Source organism: Elgaria multicarinata, chromosome 10 (genome assembly GCF_023053635.1).
Source record: "Elgaria multicarinata webbii isolate HBS135686 ecotype San Diego chromosome 10, rElgMul1.1.pri, whole genome shotgun sequence".
Lineage (NCBI taxonomy): Eukaryota > Metazoa > Chordata > Lepidosauria > Squamata > Anguidae > Elgaria > Elgaria multicarinata.
In genome coordinates, this window is record NC_086180.1 from 87,256,056 (window position 1) to 87,269,520 (window position 13,465).

The 13,465-nt window shown below is 41.9% G+C and overlaps 1 protein-coding gene across 3 annotated transcripts in view; it reads right to left on the reverse strand.

The window, feature by feature from the left end:
- The window catches only part of SLIT2 (slit guidance ligand 2), a 317,811-nt gene that overhangs the window by 87,269 nt on the left and 217,077 nt on the right, over positions 1 to 13,465 (reverse strand). For all 3 annotated transcript variants that reach the window (XM_063135275.1, XM_063135274.1, XM_063135273.1), the window contains exon 10: positions 483 to 554. In XM_063135275.1, the coding sequence (XP_062991345.1) occupies positions 483 to 554 (72 nt within the window). The remainder of the gene's footprint in view (positions 1 to 482; positions 555 to 13,465) is intronic.

Genomic DNA, 13,465 nt, shown 5'->3' on the forward strand with positions numbered 1-13,465 from the left:
TAATCATAAAAGCCAACTAATTAGCTTTTAATATTATTTAAAAACACAGTTCAGTATACCACACCATCCAGAAACAATGGCAAACATTTTGGTAATAATTTAAAGATTTAATGCATTTTATATATTTGGGGTGGAAAAAATTAGATTAGTAAAGGAACTAAATGTTACACTTTCAGTGATATCGTAATGAAACGCAAAGACTTAAAATAGATTTTTAAAGGATTATTTTTGTCAACTGCTCAACTTAAATATTCAGTGAATTCATTAATAAGTTGTCATAAGTGTCAGTTTATTAACATGACAAAGGAGCTATGTAGACTCAACAATCAGACACAACCATATCAACTAATCTGTCAGCTGTCAGACATTCTTAAATACTCATACGTTGATGGAAGGTATTTTGTATAAACCATGACCTGCTTTTTTTTAAAAAAAAAAAATACAAATGTTTTGATATAAATTCCAAAATATTTCTTACTTACATTCTTCTAAGCTTTTTATATGGTGAGAACGCTCCAGGGGGGATGGCCTTGATTGAATTTTGCTCTAACCGTCTAGCGAAGGAAAAAATATAATACCATTGAAAACCCTAAAACACAGCACAAGAGGGCAATCTAAAATATGTATATTTCCTGTCAGTATCAATGAAAAGGAATGCATTTTAAAAACATAGGTAGGGTGTTGTTGTTTTTTCCATTACAGTGAAAGATTACGCCATTAGTAACAAGGACCAGCAATTGTTTTCATTTTTAAACATTGAAAAAACAGTCTATCATCTTGACATGCGGGGTAGTGACTGTTTAAATTAAGCACTAATCTGATTTTACATATGTTGCGTATCTGGGACATTTTATGTTACAACCAGCAAGAAAGAAACTAAATAGTCTGTATTTGCTTACCAGAGGGAATCAAAAGGATCACTCAAGCAGCAAGCAAGACATCCATGGCAAAGTTATTATACTTCAAGTAATATGGTCCCAAATTCCTGACTTACATAAACTGTGTATTTATGGATAATTAAATTGATAACAAAACTGAAGCCTTTCCTCCCTAGACAAGTATTAAGATGCAATTTTTGCCTGTCCTTTTCTAATAATGATACGGTAAGTTACTTTCTGATGGGTCTTTAGTATGCTGACTCGATGTTCCGTATGTTCTGGCAGACTGCCAGAATGATGTAACCTTGTTACAGAATTTGCGATGGGAAATACTGTAGCTTAACATTGCTCCCGAAGTACAACAACATCTAGGTCAGTGGTTCCCAAACTTTTTCAGGTCACCGCCCCCTTGGTTCCACAAACTCATGCCCAGTGCCCCCCTACCCTACACTATAAAAATCACTATTCAGAATAGCGGTTTTTAATGACCGACTAAGGAAAATAATAACAATAAAATTCAAAACAGCAACAATTAATTGACTATTTATTCAAAATCCGAAGCACCCGCCGTAGGCTTGCCGAGGGAGGGAGGGAAAAGAGAGCGAATGCCTCTGTTTTGCACCCAGCGTGGCGGAGCACACCAAGCAGGATATGTCTCTTCATTAGGGTTTTGGTGCTTTTGAAACATTTCAATTCACCGTTAAAAGGACTCTTCTTAAACGGTATTAATACATGTGTGGATTCTTCCCCTATATGGCTTGGGACCAAACTACCTTCTCCCATAAAAATGTCCCTGGGTTTTAAGACCTTCTGGAGAGATGCTTCTCGGAAAAGACCACCTCGAGCCCCCCCCTGCCAACCCCTTGCCTCTTAACTCCCCCCTATGCAATCCCACCGCCCCCAAGGGGGCAGTACCGCCCACTTTGGGAACCACTGATCTAGGTGATCCAACCATTCCAATTTTAGCAAGCCAATCTATTTTACAGTCCTAAAGATAGAGGAAAGTTCTACCCAGGTAAGTGCAGGGGGTGGCTTGCCCACATAGGCGAACTAGGCAGTCCCCTAGGGTGCCAAGTTAAATAGGGTACCCAATTTGAGCGGGGATCCAAATTAAGCAAAACAAATAAAATAGCGCAGATGCCATCATTTCAATTCCTGTGCGCGTACAGAGGAAATATGACCGAGGCTGTGGAAGTGAGCGAGGGACTGATTGGGGATGGCGGGACAACATCAAGCTGCCTGCCTTTGGGACCCAGTCCTCCCTCAGGTGACGTGGGGTGGTATCCTCCTCTGCTGCTGCTCCCAGTTGGAGGCAGGGATTGAGAGCCCTCCTGGAGAGTAGTAGCTTCCTTCGTCCTTGGAAGGCTGAGCCAAGGAGCTGGCGGCGCCTTTTTGGCCATAACTCCCTGAGGATGCAACCGGGACCCTTCTTCCAGGATTGTGCTAATCTCCTTTGTGGTTTTTATCAGACCCTCTGTGCTGATACAGGGCTTAATAAAAATAAAAATACACACACATTCCAAAGATGTGCAAGGGCAGGGGCAAGGCAGGTTACCTCTTCATTAAACGGAAAATCGGGGCAAAATGTTTCCCAGTTTACCAAAAACCAACTGGCCTTGGGGTTTGGTCTGCTGATTGCACGGTTTGCCCAAGGTGCCAGTTGCTGGCAGCTAGTCTAGGGCCACCCCTGGGTAAATGACCTGACCTAGGGCTTCTGCAGGTATGCTGATTGTAGATTCCCCGCCTGCTGTGGCATTCTTCAGGGGATACTGCCTACAGGACTCCAGTTTCTAGCATGCCCCTTATTGGACAGTTCCCTGCTTCAAGTGACAGCTGCAACAGTAAACAACACATAACATCCTATATCCAATGTATAAAGACCAACACTAACTAGGAGGTAATTCAGCTTTTTGGGATGGTGAGGATGAGACTCAGAACAAATATCAAAAGTGCAGATTGCTAACTCTTGTCTTCTCAGAAGCCTTATGGTGTTTCCCATTTTTATTGCATAATAAACCTGTATTTGTTTCTTTTAAAAAGTGAATACATTTTAGGAATATGAGCCAACAAAATAAAAAGAATCATTTGATCATATCTGTTTATATTTGATATTCCCATAAAGCTGGTGTGAAACTGAGATGGAGAAATTCTTTTCATCTATGCAATTTGAACATTTTTTAATTTATTTTTACTGTGAACCATCTAAGATTACCATTTTGATACAATGAACATTTATTGCTTATAGCCATGGGCAAATGATACAAATGAAGCAAAAAATGTCAGAAGCAAAGACATAAAACATGAGTAACTGAGTTTCTCAATTCTCATTTAACATAAAAAGCATAGTTAAAATAAATCTTTAATAAAACTTCCAGTAATTACTTTTGACTTAGCTTACTCAGATTAGTGAATCACCTTTGCAACTCACTAACATGTTTTTCAAGGTATTTGATCAATGTTAATGCAACTTGATAGGATATATATTTATACTAATCTGAAAGTACAAATGCCAATATGTCATGTATTGATCGCTCAGTACATTGAGACACACTGTAAGATAAAAATTTAGTTCTGGGAGAGTCATAGAATGGACAAAACAATACATAGGCCCCATTCAGAAGACACCTTAAACCATGGCTTTAACCATGGTGAACAAAGCTTAAAGCCATGGTTTAAGGTGTCTTCTGAACACAGCTTTGCTTTCTGGCTTAACCAGCATGGTTAAAGCCATGGTTTAAGGTGTCTTCTGAACACAGCTTTGCTTTCTGGCTTAACCACCATGGTTAAAGCCATGGTTTAAGGTGTCTTCTGAACAGGCCCCAAATGGGAAGTCTGTCTCCATAGATACATAATGTATCCCTCACAGGAATATGTTGGTACATGCCTTCCCAATAAGCGTTTGGTATCTAAGTTCTGTGACGGCTTCTTTCAACTGTGGAAAAGTGTTACTCCGTAAATAAATACTTTTGATTATCTTGTTTTATAATGCCAAATCATTGAGAAGAACAATTATTATCACTCACTTTCCTATCCTGAAGTGTGTGGTAGCAAGTAATATGCTCACCAAGTCCAGGCTGAAAGTCATGTACAACTAGGTTACGTTTTTGACAGCTATCATCATCCCCAACTGGTATGGGAACTGTAGTCAACACATCTGGTGGCACCAAGTTGTAGGCATGTGCAGCTACAAAGGAAGCTGCCTTACACTGATTCAGACCACTGGTCCATCTGGCCCAGTACTGTTTATTTATTTATTTATTTATTTATTTTATTACATTTATATACCGCCCCCCAGCCGAAGCTCTCTGGGCGGTTTACAACAATTAAAATAGTAGACATTAAAAGTATACAATTTTTTTAAAAAAACATAAAAACAGTATAAAAACAACAACAGTATTCATTTAAAACAACAATTCCGGGGTCTCTTGTTGAGACAGACTGGCAGCAGGTCTCCGGGGTTTTTTCCTGCCCTACCTAGAGACACCGGGGTTGAACCTGGGACCTTCTACCACTGAGCTATGGCCCCTCATGAAAAGCTATGGTCCCTCATAATACTCTAAAGCAGTTGTACATAATACGCTCACCAAGTTCAGACTGGAGTCCATGTACAGCTACATACTCTATAGATGTGTTGGACTGCAACTCCCATCATCCTAACCATCACGACAATTGGCCATGCTGGCTGGGTACTAGGGGGTTTGGAGTCCAACACATCGCAAGTTCACCAGGGTGGGGAGACAGATATCGAATATTGTACTTGGGGATAATACAAGAATTTTCTTCCAAAACCTCTTCTGAAGTGCTCCCTTGCTGCTTCTCCAGATCTCACAGCCACACCACTTTTGGCCAACTGCTTTCCCTACATATGTTTTTAAGGACAGGTCCTATCAAAAAAACATTTTCAGGATTTGGTGGATAGTACTTTATTTTAACCATTTCAAATGGGTTTTCTAATTGAATCTTGCATTACAATAGATTAATAATAATAATAATAATTTTATTTGTTACCCGCCTCTCCCTCTGGATCAAGGCAGGGCACAACACAAATGTAAACACCATAAAATACATATAACTAATTAAAACATTTAAAACTAATACATTATTAAAAGCAGCATCTTAAAATTCAACCGTGCAGGCCTGTGGGAAGAGATCAGTCTTAATAGCTTTCTTAAATGCTGATAGACTGTTAAGTTGACGAATCTCCTCCGGCAGACCATTCCACAGTCTGAGAGCAGCAGAAGAGAAGGTCCTCTGGATAACAGTTGTCAATCTAGTTTTGGCTGACTGAAGTAGATTCTTCCCAGAGGACCTGGGTGTGCAGGGCGGATTGTACGGGAGAAGGCGATCCTGCAGGTAGCCTGGACCCAAACCATGTAGGGCTTTAAAGGTGATAACCAACACTTTATACTTCGCCCGGAAACTAATTGGCAGCCAGTGAAGAGATTTTAAAACTGGTGTAATGTGGACACACCTAGGTGTACCGGTGACCAGCCTGGCTGCCATATTTTGAACTAGTTGAAGTTTCTGGACTAGGCACAAAGGTAGCCCTATGTAGAGCGTATTGCAAAAGTTGAACCTTGAAGTTACCAGCGCATGCACTACCGTCTTTAGGTCTTCCGATCCCCAGATTTCTAAAAGTGGGGTGGCCACACATTGTGCAGATGCTAAATTTAAGCATTAAATTTAGTGCTCTGGAGTGCTTAAAGAATCAAATTTAGACAGAGGATGAGCTAAATTTAAATCTGTGTTACAAATTTTAGCAGCAAACTACCCATGTTTAAAGGTTGTTGTTGTTTTTCCAGGCACCGCACAAGCTGTGCAGTGCTCTCTGGGATGTGACCCATGGTGTGTGTGTGTGTGTGTGTGTGTGTGTGTGTGTGATTGTCCCTTGGATCTCTTGCAGTTGCCTATCCCAGACTTCTAATTCATGCCACAGATAGACTAGAGCATAAAAGTTACACTCAACAGGCTCAAAGATAAGGTTGTAGGTTGATGTGATATTATAACCAGTTTAGCACCACTGCTATGCTAGATGTTGTATGGAGCATTGGAGCACAGAAGGGATGTGGGCTCTTCCCACAATGCTGGAATGCCATGCCTGTTTGGGGGATTATTTCTTCTTCCCTGTCTTCTGGTGGGAATGGAAAAACTTTGCTGGTTTTGCTGTTGGTTTTAGAAACTGGTTATCTAATGATCTTTCAATTAAAATGTGTTTTTGATTATTGTTTAATTTTGTGGACAAGTTTATATTAAGATGTTTGTTTTAAATTTTACATGAGTTGCCTAAAGCATTGGAGAGCAGTATAAAACTGTTTTGAATTAAAAAAAAAATCAAACTGTCTACATTAGAACGCTGAATTACATTCCATCTACAAATAAAATAATTATTAGAATTTATTGATGAAATATTGTTCTATTCAAAGTACAGGAAGGGTTATATATTAAAATAAAAACAATACAAAATAAATAATCCAAATATTATAGAAAAAGATGGTTAATTAAGTTGCACCAGCTAGTCAGCCCATGGAAAGATCTATCCAACAGGCAATTTTTAATTGGCAAAAAAGATTATCTTTCTCCCTGACAATAGTGGCTAGTCCAGCAGCAGAGAGGGAGGGAAGTCTCCCTCTTCTCTGTACTGAATGGTGCTATGGTGGTATCTCAGATGCAGGGACCCTAGAAAGTATATTCTTCTCAGGCCTTTGACATGCTGCTAAAACAAGGTTTGGTCCAGGCACCAGAGGAAGGAAGGAGGGAGGGGAGGGAGGGGGAGGAAAGAGGAAGAAGATGAGACAGAGACCTGCCACTGTAGCAGCAGCCAGGTACATGGGCAGGTAGAGAGGAGAGAGTTTTCCTCCAGTTAAATTTCAAGGTGGAGAAGAACTCAAGGGACATAATGTTCACCTTGAATTGAAGGAGAGCATTACGAGTTACTAAGGTTCATATTCCAAATCATGGAATTACAAAGCCCCACGTTCAGATATGCAGAGGTCACACTGTTGAGACTTTAAAGGTAATAACCAGCTCCTTGAATTGGGCCTGGAAGCTAACTTACAGTCAGTACAGATATGGAAGCACAGAGGTAACACACAGGGTCTCATAACAAAATACTGTAGTGTATCCCTGGTGAGTGTCCATTATCTGAAACTCTGGCAGACCTGGTTAGAAAAAGCAAAGTTAGCATTGAAAATATGAGGGTAGCTCCCAACCAACTCCAGAGTCTCCTGGATGAGACCTGTTAACTGGATCCATTTCAGTTGCGGGTTGGGCTGGGTTTTGGCATGGAAACAACCTTGGTTGCCCTGTATGATGACCTACACTGGGAGAGAGACAAGAGGATTGTGACCATATTCATTCTCCTTGATGTCTTGGCAGCTTTCAATACCAAAGAACATAGTGTCCTTCTGGGGCGACTATCTGAGTTGGGGATTGGGAGATACTCTTAGGCAGTGGTTTCAATTCTACTTGGATGGCCAGCTCCAGAAGGTGGTCCTTGGGAGTTATTGCTCAGCCCCAAGGTCAACAAAGATTTTGCTATATATTCACATTATAAACTAATATGAATTCATGTTTTTATACAAAAATAACCTTGACTGTTGATCTATCAGTGTTTTAGTGTTTTACTATCTCAAGTCAACATGCTGTACATGTATCTCTTGAAAACTACCGCTTTAACTATAGGATCCTTAATTTTTGGCAACTTTCCTCCCACATCTGTATAGATGTTAAGAGAAGGTCTGCTAAATTACAAAAGACTCAACACATGTGGCAAGAGAAATCAGAAGCTACCTAAGGGAGGACAATAACTATTGTTGAGGTTGGTATGAGAAGATGAAAGTAGGAATAAGGAAATAATAGCTGGTAGTCATAATAAATAACCTCTCAGATTGTCAGCTGTTCCTTTCAGTGGCAAATGTACAGCATAATAAACCCATGTATAGATAAACTTACAGGCTGTTCATGATAAATGATTGGTTACAGTAGGATGCGCTAAATGATTTTCCTTAGAAAGATAAAAAAATATTAATTATAAACCCACATAGAAGTTTGGTATTAATTACTCTTTGTCCACATTTTGAGCAAATAAAAATTATTTTCAAGCTTTGTTGTTCTCTAATCTCTTTTATCTACTGATTTTCATGTAGCAGAAAGTTACATCCATCATTCTATGAAAATTCTAATTAGATATGAAGAGTGGAAGGAAATTTGCATTTTACTGATAAAAATCACTTTAATTAAAAAGTCCTTGTTCTGAGTAGTGCCTCATGTTTCTGCAAAATTTACAGTACTTGAGGAGTTAAAAGTGTGTTTGGGAAGGTAGGGCTTCCAGAAAAACATGGCAGCTAAACTGTAACATATTGTGGTAGCCTGTAATGTATTGAAAAGTTTTCCAGTTCTGGTTTGGAGGCAAACTATGGCTTGCACAAACCATAGTTTGCCTGGCTTGGATGTAGCAGTAATGGTTTGATCATACTTCTAAGTTACAGAGCAGAGCACACAGGGTAAGCACCAGGAAGGGAACACAAGCCAGAAGGCCATTCACAAAATGACCAAACTTGTCATTATATGCAAACCAGGTCTAGATCTACTCCATCACCTTGTGACTTCCTTGGAAAATGTCATTGGGCTGAGGAAGCATGATGAATTAAGTACTGTGTTGGTGCACTTCCACCCCACTGCCCAGATCTCTCTCCCTGAACTGATCTCTCCCCTAGATTGTCCTAGGGGTGGTGTTGAAAACTCTCAGGACAATTCTCTTGCCAAGGCCTTCTCTGAACCACAGAAATGGTTTCATCTCTAACTATATCTGGTTCCATCCATGTGGCTATTTGCACACTCTAGAATATCGGTGTATTGAAAGTGGTCTGAGGGGGGAGGAATATTATATAGATCCTTTGTCACAGTCAAATCTTTACCAGATGGAGTTTAGGCTCACATGGACTCAAACTCAGCAGTCTATGGAATCATTTAAAATGGTTTCCCCCCAGAAGCTGGATGGATGGCACTCCTGTCTGTCCTCTTGTCAGTCTTGGAATATGGAAATGACTCAGGGAGTCTACACAACCACTTGCAGAAGCTCTCTTCCACGAGTTAGAGCCCAATTGGTCTCCTTGTTCTCAGAGCCAATGAAGTAGCACAGACAGAGGCTTGAGTGACTGTGGAGGAAGCCCTGAATATGCATGACGGCTCTGTTGTAGCGATAGTGATAAAGAAATCATATTTCTCCACTACAAGTGCATCCAAATGTTGAGTGGCACCGTACTGAAAGGTTAAGGACTGATTACATTCTGGCCTGCAGGACGATTTATAGGATTTAATTGGCCCATTCTTAACCATTTGCATTGCAGAATATGGATATCATTTGCATCAATTCTGGTTGGATGCCACATTAACCACAGATGTTGGTCTGGATCTGACTGTGATTTTCACTTGACTTTTTTTGGATACTTCTCAGCATGTGCAACCCAAGAAAATGGACAAAATTTTACCCACAACCAGAACTCCTTGTCTGTGTACATTCCAGCTATATATCTGTCAGAGAGTGACAGGTCAGCTGAGGCATTTAATTCCTTAATTTAAAAGATTTATAAGCCACCTTCTAGAGAAAAACCCTCCCAAAGTGGTGTACAAGTTTAAAAACATAAAACAATGGGTTGGATCCAAAGTCACATGAACGGACTTCCATTGCGCCAATGGGACTTCTGCAACAAGACTTCCCCGTTCTCTTCTCTCCCTGTAGCCCCCTTCCCCCCCCCGGTGCATACTCTAAATCTGCTCCAGAGGGTCCTTAACAGAAATTCAGACTCCAAAACCAGTGGGAACCTCAACTCCACTTCTACATTTGGAATGCAAGGACAAAAACCACCCTTAAGGCAAGGAAGCAGGGACCCCTTACCTCAAGGCATGTCTCCTGCACATCCCACCTACCTACACGCACTGTGGTGAAACTGTTGTGAGTAAATATACCTCCCCTATTCAACAGATAGTAGTAGCATTTTCCACAAAGTAAGTATGCATTATGCAAAAGGGCGGCAGACCATGAGCCTTCAAATGTAAGTTAGCTCCCACCATCCACTGGTGAAGGCAATGCAGACCACACTCACCTTTATTGGAGAACACAAAGCACTATACGCCAATTACTGGTACTGCTGACCAGATGCTCAGTCCTCCCTGTTCTTGCAGTATTAATTGCTAAAGAAAGTAACTGGAGACAGAGATCTAGTGCAACTTCCTACATGCCCTTGGTTCAATTTGTCTTAATGACTATACTATCTACCACCCACATGTGAACCACCAGGCCTGGGCAGCAGGTGAATGAGGGTGAGACATGAAGACTGGAAGAGCATCTAGGTGGCAACACTCTCATTCACTTGTTCACCAACTTCTTCTAAGCACACCTAGTCAAAATAATTCTCTATTGCAGCTAACAGCCATCAGTTCCTGGCTTTGCAGAACCATCCAGGTAGCCCCCCAATGGGTGCACAGGCCAGGATGTTCCCCATTCCCACATAGGGCATAATATACACAAAACCTACAACAAAAACTAACTACAGGAGTGATCAATGGGAATCCAGCTGTTGCCCTGTGGGGTTTACACTCATTGGTCCTCCCAGGACTGATGAGAATTCCTAAATGTCCTTTGCTGATTAGCCCTGTCTAATGTAGTGCTGCGTGGACTAACAGAGATCTCAAACACATGTCTGATGTGAGGCCTGGAGCTTATGGCTCTATGTGTCTGTTGCTGCCCTCCTCTCCACGGCACCATAGATAGGGCTTGTGCAGGTGCCATGGTGGAATCTCCCTGGCCGCCTATTTGTGCATTGTGTGTGAAAGCGTTGTGTACTTCTACTGTGAAGGCGGATGTCACAGGGGCATTCTGCCACTACTATGTCTTGATTGGTGCCTTCAGTGCATGCATAATGTAGGGGTGTTGTTGGTGTGCTTCACTGGGATTGGTGGGTAGTGTTTTTGTTGTTGTTGCCATGGATGTTGTCACAGCGTCTTGTCAGCATTGTTAAGCTATAGCTTGCTTTTACTTTGGTATTATTTTGGCTTCTACTTTGCTGTGATCTCAACTATATTGCACTAATGTAACTGTGGCATAGCAGCTGCTGGGCGGCAGGGCGATTCGATTGTCCTGCTTATGAGTTTGCTTTTTATCATTCGCAAAAAGAAACTTCTCTAACACAGTGTGTGTGTGTGTGTGTAATCAGTACACGTAGCAATAAAACATGGCAATAAAAATGACAGCCCATCTTAGCAGATTTCCTGTCTGCTTTTAGTGTAAATGGCAAAAACAAAAGTCAGAAAACAAAATAGATTTTAGAGACGGGATTCACTGCAGCTCCTCAATCTAAAACAGTGGTTCCCAACGTGGGCGGTATTGCCCCCTTGGGGGCGGTGGGATTGCATAGGGGGCGTTAAGAGGCAAAGGGACGGCAGGGGAGCACTAACAGGCTAACAGGCAAAGGGGCGGCAGGGGGGCGCTCGAGATGGTCTCTCCAGAAGGGCCTAAAACCCAGGGACCGAGCAGGAAAGAGCGGCAAATTCAGCTGCTCTCCCCACACCGCTCCTGCTCAGGAAGGACTTTCTCACTCACGCAGCCGCTCTCTCCTCCTATCTCAAGCCCACAGCGGCCCCACCAGAAGTAGGGGGTGGGGGAAGCGCCCACAGGAGGCAGCAGAGCAGGAAACAGTGGCGAATTCAGCTGCTCTGCCCACTCTTCTCCTGCCTAGGAGGGCCCAGGGCTTCTTTCCTGCTGGAGCCACCGCCGCCTGCTCGCTCGGTCAGAACTGCTCCCTCCTACAAGCTGCTCCGGCAGACCTCTCGCGATAGTTGCTGCACAAGGTGGGAGCAGCAGCCCTGCAGCGGAGAGGAAGGAGTATGTGGAGGACGGCGGGCGGCAGAGCAGCTGCCAAGAACAGCAGTCAGCCGGCAGGCTGGGTGGGGAGCAGGACTGCTTGTGCTGCTGCAAGGTATCACCAGGCTCCCTTCCCCTGTCAGGAGTTGCAGATTGGGGCCATCTCCCCTCTGAGCTGCTGCCCTCCTGTCGTAATCAGCCCGGCAGCTATTGTGAGGCTTGGGGGGAGGGGGGGTTGGAGAGAGAGAGAGATGCTGTGTGTCTGTGTGTATGCTCCCACCCCCCAAAAAATCTGGACTACAACAGGATTGGGAGAGAAAAGAAAAGGGGGAAGGAGAGAGAATTGCAATTCCCCAGGTCCTTCCTGGCTAAAGAAGATTCAGCAGCACCTTTTTCCAGAATGCTTGCTGAAACAATTCCTATCTGCCCTTGCTTATTTCAGGTTGCCCAACCCCCTTTTTTCAAGTGTTCTTTTGGTAAACATGGTATGCGTGTATCTTGTGTCACCATAAAAACAGAGCTGCAACACGATCCTAAGTATGTCTACTCAGAAGTAAGCCCCACTGAGATCAATAGAACTTACTCTGAGGTAAATGTGCATAGGATTCAGCCTGAAAACGAAGAGAGGATGAAGTAAAGACAGGAGAAAATGAATTGTAGAAATAAAATAGCAAGGTAACTGTGGGATATTTTACCATATTTAAAGACAATAAGTACAGTAAAATTAGTGCCCCTCTACTTCAGTCCCAGCCAGATTTTCCATAGGAAAATTCTGTACCAGGTGGCAGATAATTATTTTAAAATTTTAATTAAAATACATTATCCTTTCCTATAACAAAATGGTGCTTACTCCTAAGTAAGTGTGTTCCACTGAAGAAGGAAATCCTATTTAATTCCTGTATTCATGCTAGTGTGACATGATAAGTTAAAGGCACAATTTTATGCATGTTTAGACAGAAAAAAGTCCTTCAACTCCTAGAATCCCCTCTAAATGAGAAGCACCTGCCCCAGGCATGCCGAGGGAGGGAGGGAAAAGAGAGCAAACGCCTGTTTGCAGCCAACATGGCAGGGCACACCAATTGGATTTTGAATAAAGTATTCAATTAATTGTTACTGTTTTGAATTTTATTGTTATTATCTTCCTTGGTGGGTCATTGAAAACCACTATTCTGAATAATGATTTTTATAGTGTAGGGTAGGGGGGCGCTGGGCATGAGTTTGTGGAACCAAGGGTGCGGTGACCTGAAAAAGTTTGGGAACCACTGATCTAAAACATGGTCACAGATGTTGACACATTTCTTACTAAGTCTAATATCTGTCTGTCTTTTAAGAAAGAAAGAGATCTCGTGTTCTGCATCTTATCTTGGGAAGCCTTTGGGGTATTGTACAGAAGGGCATCCATCCCTCTTAACAATGTACTCCAAAGCATTTGCATGCACAAAATATTGCTTCAAATGTTAGTTGCAAAATAATATCATCAAAGTCCTATTTCTGTCCTTAATGTCTAGCAATAATAATAATGTTCTTTTGAAGTGCTGTTCCAAACTGTTGTTCAGGATTCTTGTTGCCTCCTTGTTAAATAAATTTGGCTGACAGTGTACTCAATATCTATGTTATGGATTTTGTAAACATTGCCCTACAGCTTGACTAATTTTTAATATCCACACAAACTGTTCTATCAAACAGTACCTCAAGGGACTGGTTGGTAATGACACAAATGCCTCCA